The sequence below is a fragment of the Malaclemys terrapin genome, chromosome 4, assembly GCF_027887155.1.
Source record: "Malaclemys terrapin pileata isolate rMalTer1 chromosome 4, rMalTer1.hap1, whole genome shotgun sequence".
Classification (NCBI taxonomy): Eukaryota; Metazoa; Chordata; order Testudines; family Emydidae; genus Malaclemys; species Malaclemys terrapin.
Genome location: NC_071508.1, coordinates 98,645,109 through 98,653,430, shown reverse-complemented (window position 1 = coordinate 98,653,430; position 8,322 = coordinate 98,645,109). Strand labels below are relative to the sequence as shown.

General features: G+C 43.1%; 1 protein-coding gene across 9 annotated transcripts in view; it reads left to right on the top strand.

Moving 5' to 3' along the window:
- The first annotated feature begins 2,707 nt into the window (after positions 1–2,707).
- The window catches only part of CDIN1 (CDAN1 interacting nuclease 1), a 181,088-nt gene continuing 175,473 nt past the window's right edge, over positions 2,708–8,322 (top strand). For 5 of the 9 annotated variants that reach the window (XM_054027939.1, XM_054027940.1, XM_054027941.1 and 2 more), the window contains exon 1: positions 2,709–2,964. In XM_054027939.1, the coding sequence (XP_053883914.1) occupies positions 2,864–2,964 (101 nt within the window). In that variant the 5' untranslated portion in view covers positions 2,709–2,863. Of the gene's footprint in view, positions 2,965–8,322 lie in introns of all 9 variants that reach the window. The other 4 variants (XM_054027938.1, XM_054027937.1, XM_054027936.1 and 1 more) reach the window with 3 other exon arrangements.

Sequence of the window (8,322 nt, the reverse complement as noted above, 5' to 3'; positions counted from 1 at the left end):
TGGGGTCAGGAAGGAATTTTCCTCCAGGGCAGATTGGCAGAGGCCCTGGAGGTTTTTCGCCTTCCTCTGCAGCGTGGGCACGGGTCACTTGCTGGAGGATTCTCTGCACCTTGAGGTCTTTAAACCATGATTTGAGGACTTCAATAACTCAGACATAGGTTAGGGGTTTGTTACAGGAGTGGGTGGGTGAGATTCTGTGTATTGCATTGTGCAGGTCAGACTAGATGATCATAATGGTCCCTTCTGACCTTAAAGTCTATGAGTCTGTTGTTGCCTAAAAGCACAAATTTATCACAAGTTTCAAAATATTTGGTGTTTTTCTTAAAGCCCCAGCTCTTACAACCCCTGTGAGAATATCTGTTTTCTTTTTTCTTATAAGTAAATTTCTAGCTCTCATGGTAGCAAAAACTTTGAAAACGTGAACCATAAAGGCATGAGCATAGTTTGGGAGTGGGGGCATTCCCCCTCAAACTGCAAGCCTAGGGCAGGTACAGAATTTACTGCCCCCATGTGCAGCCTCCTTGGCCTGACTTGAGCTGTCCGACCACCCACAATATAGAAGTCAAACTATGCCAATGTTTAAAGGCTCAAAACCAGGAGGCAAACACAAAGCTCTCAAAATATTATTTTTAATCTCTCATGATTTCTAAGCCAGTTTCAAGGATTTTTGTTGCTTCACTCACTATATCTAAAAACATGGTATTGGCACTATGACTTTATAGATGTACTTAACTTTACAAATGTGAGTAGTCCCATTGGCTTAGCATGTGTAACATTTAAGTACATGTATAATTTTTTTTCAGAACTAGGGCCTCAAGTTTATACTGTTATTCTGGGTGTTGGGAGAAACCTTGCTGAAGCTGTTGGGCATAATGGATGCCTTCCATTCAGGCTACATGAGGGAACAATTAAATGCCCCTTTGTTTAGCAATATGTGAAACAATAAGAGCCAGCACCTAAACCACTGGCCATACGTAAAGCCATTCAGGAATCTGAATTATGTGGGCAGAATGAAAAGGCAGGGACAAGGGATTGATAGCAGGGGTGTATGTGAGAGAGACGGGGCAGAAACACCACAGACATAGAGAAGACGCAAAGTAGCCCCAGAAAGCTATGGAGTATGACTCGCCCTAAGGAAAAGCTGAAAGAGCTTTCAATAAAGTGCTGGGTTTTTAAAGAGGACTGGAACTGTAAGCAAAGAAGCTATTTTATATTTGGTTTCTACTGTGTTCATGGAAACAAGGCTTTGAAAATAAACAAGATTGCATCAAAGAAATCCCTGACTCCATCACCTTTTCTCCTCCTAACCAAAACAACCCACAAGATCCAGTAAACTGTCTAAGAGGGATCAAGAAGAGGGTAACAACATACAATTATCTATTAAAAAGGAGCTCCTATCATCCAGGTATTTCTAGACAATTCTTAAATACACAGCACTAAAATAAAATCCATAATGGGAGCACTCTGCTTAAAATTATATTTTATAAAATCCTATGTTAATATGTTTATTTGGATGTTAAATTACTGTTAGCTACACTAACCTTACTGTACTGAGTTTGCCATTCCTAAAGTACACTGCATGAGAGGAAGATGCTAGCTAGAAACAAATGACATTGACCAGTATATTTATACTGTTGAAACTGACAGAAGCAAATAAACAAACAATGACAATGGTGAAAAGTAATTTACGTTTAAAAATACTACACAGGTTGAAATAAGGAACTAGAGGGGCACATCAGCATCTCCTTGAAGGCAGAAAAGGAGAAAGGACTAAGGGAGAGGAAGATTAAAAGTAACAGAGTGGTCAGGAGGTGTGACCTCCGAGTGGCAGTTTTAGGATCCATAGAGCTCTGGGCACACACAGAGGGTGCCAACTCTTGTTCTTCCCAAACCGTACCCCCGTGTCCCGCAGCTTGTATGAGCCCTTTAGCCACACTATTGGCAGTAAAAAGCAACAGAGGGTCCAGTGGCACCTTTAAGACTAACAGAAGTATTGGGAGCATAAGCTTTCGTGGGTAAGAACCTCACTTCTTCAGATGCAAGGAGGTTCTTACCCACGAAAGCTTATGCTCCCAATACTTCTGTTAGTCTTAAAGGAGCCACAGGACCCTCTGTTGCTTTTTACAGATTCAGACTAACCCAGCTACCCCTCTGATACTATTGGCAGTGTGAGCCACTTCCTGGTCAGTGCAAAGATGCAGGCCAGGGAAGGAAGCGAGTCACGGGACAAGTACCTCCATCTTTTTTTTTATCCCTCTCAAGATGAGTAAAGGGTTCATGGTTCACCCACCCCCGGCCTCCCCAAACTGGTCTTTCCGGAGACTGCACTTCCACGTCCCATGGAAGGGGCAAAGAACAGCATAACGACGTTATGCAACCGTTTGGAGATAAGGCCAGCAGCCATGGAGTAGCCGCGCCACTGCGCTGCGGGGGGTGGGGAAGCAGGCACGCTCTCCACTCCCATTGCGCCAGCGGCTGGAAAGGAGGCGCACCGCGGGACAGTAGCCAGACGGCCGCAGCAGCAGCTACGGCCTCATGCATAGTCAGAGCCCGCCCACAGCGCGCATAACCCTGCAGCCCCGCCCCCAAACGTTAACTCCTCCCAATCGCCGCCGCCGCCGCTCGTTCTTCCCCCTCCTCCTTATGCCTGAAGGGCGGGGTGGCAGGAGCCGGTAACTGTCGCGCATGGGCATTGGGCTTTTTCAGCGCTGTGCGCTCGCGCGGGGCGTCACAGCCTTGCTGCGGCTGGAGCGCCATTCTCTTCTTTCTCCATCCCCTAGGATTAGAGCGGGCGCCCCTCCCCCCCCCCTTTGGCTGCTGCAGCCCCTGCGTTGTGTGAGTGGGAAGCTCCTGAGGGCGAGACATGAAGCTGAGCAAAGCCCAGTATGATGAAATAGCCCAGTTCCTGGGGCACGTGCAGCCCACCAGACAGAGCCTGAGGAAGCTGAAGGAGAGATTTCCTAGGTAAGTCTGTCTCAACCCCCCACCTTTGGGCTGCCACCCTATGCCAGTGCAGCCTCCACTCCTCTGGGCTGGTGGGGTGGCCTGCAATCTCCATGCGTGGATTATAGGAGCCAGATCTTGTTTTTAAGGGCAGCCCTGCAAGGTGGTTTTCTGCGTTGTACAAAATTCTACATGGTGCAAAATCACACACACACACACCCTCATAGTGCAGCATACAGTCATCTGGGGGTAACGTTTGTCTCGTGTGACCTGATGGGGGTCAAAATAAAGGATCCCCCCAAATAAGAGCTCTGGTTACCCAATGTGAACCCCAAACTCCAAATAGATCCACTTGCCTGAATGAGCCATCATTGTATTGAACCCTGACTAGGGGAAATTGAGGGGGAATCCTGCTTGGGATGCTATTTCCCTTTCCTTCTAGTACAGGGAAAGGAATGGCCTGCAGACCCTGCTGTAACTTTTCTCTGCACATCGTGCCACTATTGGGTTGGTTTAAGGCTCAATCAAGGACCACCTGCCTAGATGAGCATTAACCCATCTCACCTTCTGGTACTCCTTCAATTAAGATCAACAATGCAGTCAGGTTAATACCTATTTGGACAAAACTGAAGAGCATGGATGACAGGATGTTCTCCATGAGGAGTTGGGCCTCATTTCTTGCATTTACTTCCTGCCAGCTATGATAGAGGTCATGTTTGTTAACCTTCAGGAGGCTGCAAAGCTCATCTTCTTTCCCAGGCTTTTGGGAAGGGGGTTGATATGAGGGTTATGAGGTGATAGTGGCAGCCATGTGGGATGTTTTAAACTTATGTTTTCTGGGTATTTAGGACTATATTCTCAGTGCTTTATGTAGGCATAATGTTTGTTTGGGGGGGGTTTACAATTTGTTGTTTTTGTGAAGATGCTACCTGTTCTGATAGGAGAGCTTCTCCCGTCGTCGGCGAAGGTACTCCACCTCCCTGAGAGGCGGCAGCTATGTGGACAGGAGAAGCCCTCCCATTGACATAGTACTGTCTAAACTGGGGAATAGGTCAGTATAACTACGTCACTCGGGGCTGTGGATTTTTTACACGCCTGACAGTGTAATTATGCTGACATAAGTTCCTAGTGTAGACCAAGTGTTGGTGAATTACTCTGAAGTAATGATCTTTCCCTGGCCTAAATGTATTCCTTCACAGAAAATAAATCATGCAACGCCAACTTTTTGAGCCTCTCTACCGATATGCTTCAACACTGAGCTGGATGGACTACCTCTATGAGTAAGAGGGTAGTTCAGCCTCCCTTCTCATTCTCTTATTAACCTCTGCTGAGGTAGCAAGTAAAAATGCACATTGTGGTTGCATTTTTTGTGACTGTGACAGCTGTCCACTGGGATTTATTAATCAGCAAGCTGGAATTTTGGAAAATCATTCAACTGAAGATTCCATGAGAGGCCTTTCAAATATTTGGACTTCTATTTCAGTTACAAAGCAAGCTCCCACCTCCCTCCCAAATTTAATATTTTAAAATAAATGAAAATAGTTTTTCAGCAGTTGAGACCCCAGAAGTAGCTGCAGGCTTTGCAGAGATTGGAGTCCACTTGGTCTGGTCTACATTAAAAAGTTAGCTTGGCTTAAGTATGTCACTTGGGTTGTAAAAAATGTCATGCCCTGTGTGATGTAATTAAGCCCCTGGTATAGACTCTGCTAAATTGATGAAAAAATTCTGTTGCTGTTGTGTCTACACTACAGCAGCGCCCCTACAGCTGTGCTGCTATAGCATTTCTAGTACTGACATACTCCTTGTAGAATTAGCTGTAGAATGAGGGTATGTCTACACTTAAAACGCTACAGCGGCACAGCTGTAGCTGCATCACTGTAACACTTTACTGTGGACACAGATTACAGTGATGGGAGGGGTTCTCCTGTCACTGTAGTGAATCCACCTCCCCAAGAGGAGGTTGCTAGGTTGATGAAAGAATTCTTCCATCGACTTAGCACTGTCTACACTGGGGGTTAGGTTGGCATAGCTATGTCTCTCAGGGGTGTGAATTTTTCACACCTCTGAGAGGAGTAGCTATGCTGATCTAAAGTTTCAGTGTATACCAGCCCTCAACCTTCAACAAGCGTTCCCTTTCCTCTGCTTATAAAACTCTGGATCATCTATGCACACAACTTGCACCAATTTAATTAAATCAGTTTAACATCACACCTTTAGCTAACTGATGCACCTTGGATTGTGGACTGTCTAATCTGATATGAGTGTTCATACACAAGGTTGCACTGGTTTAACATGTTGATTTAACATCACACAAACTTTCAAACACATTCAGGAACTTTCTGTTCACCTCCCCACATATCCTTTATCAGGTACTTTGAGCCCACAAATCTATGTATCAGTAATGTGCAATGGGGGTGTCATGATTGCATACCACAGAACTGATAGGCCTTTTACTAGCAGCTACAGATGGAAAACAATGCAGTTAACTTTAACTTTTTTGTTTAAATTGCCAATTACACTCCACTTTGTTAGACTGGAGGGTGCAGTGCTGCAGTTCCATAGACTATGTCCTTAATTCAAAAATCCAACAAGCCAAGGTAATCGCTAATAAACAAAAAAAAAAAAATCACCCTTTAACCTTTTCTTTATTAAGCTGAATAAATTGAGCTCCTTGGAACTTTTACTATAAGGCATGGATCCATAGATCATTCTTGTGACTCTTCTTTGAATCCTCTCCAATTTTTCAATATCTTTCTTGAATTGTGGAGACCAGAAATGGGTACAGTATTCCAGTAGCGGTCACACCAATGCCAAACACAGAGATAATATAACCTCCCTTCTCTTCCTCGATATTCTTTTCTTTTTGTATTCAAAGATCACGTTAGCTTTTTAGGCTGCATTTGCTCTGGGAGCTCATATTCATCTGATTAGCCATCATGATCCCAAGTTTTTTTCAATCTCTGCTTTCCAGGATAGACATTTGTCTGTACTGAAATGCATATTGTTTGTATGTGCCCAGATTACTTAATAATCCAGATTTCTCTATATTAGTGATCTACCTTCTTCATTATTTACCAATTCTCCCAACCTTTTTGTTATTTGCAAATTTTATCAGTGATTATTTTATCTTTTCTTCCAGATTATTGATAAAAATGGTAAATAGAATAGATCTAAGAAACATTCCTTGTGAGATTCCACTAGAAACACACCTGCTCAATGATGATTCCCTGTTTACAATTAAATTTTAAGACCCTGATAGCCAGTTTTTAATCCAATTAATGTATGCCATGTTGATTTTTGTGGTCGTCTAGTTTCTTAATTAAAATGTCAAGCGGTACCAAGTGATATGCACAAGTATACATCAACACCATTACCTCTATCAACCACATTTGTAATCTTATTAAAAATATATAAATCAAGTTAGCTCCCTCTCTTCCTCTTCTTCCAGCATCATCACTACCACCCAGAGCTTTCTGGCTGTTTTGAGATGGGAGGGTGAGGGTTCCTGTTGTCTTACCTCTTCCAGCCTCCTTTTATTTTGTAAAGGAAGAAATAAAGGGTGTCATCTTTCTCATGAGTAGCATCAGTCCCTAAGTCATCTGCTGCCTGGGAAAGCTCTAAGCAACAGCAGAGTAAAATTGACATGATTCTTGTCAGTTTCACCTCTACCCATGGGTTTCTGAATAGTAGCAGAAAGTGAAAGTGATTGGTGGGTTGATTGGGAATGCTTGTTAAGTAGTAGAGGTAGTGGCTGTTTGTTTTCAGATTTAAGAAAACAGCAACATAACAGGTTGTGCTTGCACTTGGAAGGCTGTCTGGGCATTTGTAAGGACTATAAGCATTGTTATTAAAATATGAAATTTTAAATACAGGAAAAATTCATAGCTTTGCTCCTCCTTACCACTTGCTGGGGACATTTTCCCGGTGGCCATCCGTGAGTGAATTTTTCATGCCTTGTTTACACAAATCATCTCATTGATTTCAATGGGACTACTCACTCATGTGAGGAAAAAGCAGGATTCGATCCTCAGGTAGATATGTAAACCTAAGCAGTCATTATATGTTTCAGTTCTACCTTTAAAAGTGGCAACTCTTTGCAGTAGTGCACCAGTTTAGTTTATTTGGAATATATACTGTGACGGGTTGGATCACGGAACCCCCCTTGGGAGCTGCCACCCGATGTGCAAAGACTACCCCTGCTTCTGTTTTCCCTACCAGCTCAGGACTCCAGCACCCTGTCTTGCTGAGCCAGACACTCCCGTCTGCTCCAACACAGACCCAGGGTCTGAATCACTTGTCCCAAAGCTGCAAGTTTACCCGAAAACAGCTCACAGAAGTGTGCTTGTCTTTAGCACTCAGATGCCCAACTCCCAGTGGGGTCTAAACCCAAATAAATCCGTTTTACCCTGCATAAAACTTATGCAGGGCAAACTCATAAATTGTTCGCCCTCTGTAACACTGATAGAGAGATATGCACAGTTGTTTGCTCCCCCAGGTATTAATACATACTCTGAGTAAAATACTAAATAAAAAGTGATTTTATTAAATACAGACAGTAGGATTTAAGTGGTTCCAAGTAGTAACAGACAGAACAAAGTAAGTCACTAAGTAAAATAAAATAAAATGCGCAAATCTATGTCTAATCAAACTAAATACAGATAATCTCATCCTCAGAGATGCTTCAGTAAGCTTTTTCTCAGACTGGACACCTTCCAGGCCTGGGCACAATTCTTTCCCCTGGTACAGCTCTTGTTCCAGCTCAGGTGATACCTAGGGGATTCTTCATGATGGCTCCTCCTCCCCCTCTGTTCTCTTCCACCCCTTTATATATCTTTTGCATAAGGCGGGAACCCTTTGTCCCTCTGGGTTCCCCCTCTTCCCCCCACTGGAAAAGCACCAGGTTAAAGATGGATTCCAGTTCAGGTGACATGATCACATGTCACTGCAAGACTTCATTACCTACTTGCCAGCACACACATATACAGGTAAACACAGCCATCTGCAGACAATGGGAGTCATCAAGATTCCAAACCACCATTAATGGCCCACACTTTACATAATTACAGTAGGCCCTCAGTTATATTTCATATTTCTAGTTTTAGGTACAAGAGTGGTACATTTATACAAATAGGATGATCACACTCAGTAGATTATAAGCTTTGTAATGATACCTTACAAGAGACCTTTTGCATGAAGCATATTCCAATTACATTATATTCACTTATCATATTTTTATAAAACTATTCTAGTTACATTATATTCACTTACTATGGTTTTTATAAAACCTTATAGAGTGCACAATGTCACATATACCATCTCCAACACCTACACAAATACTAGTTTCCTTGAGAGGTTTTAATTTTTTTTTTTTTTTTGTCT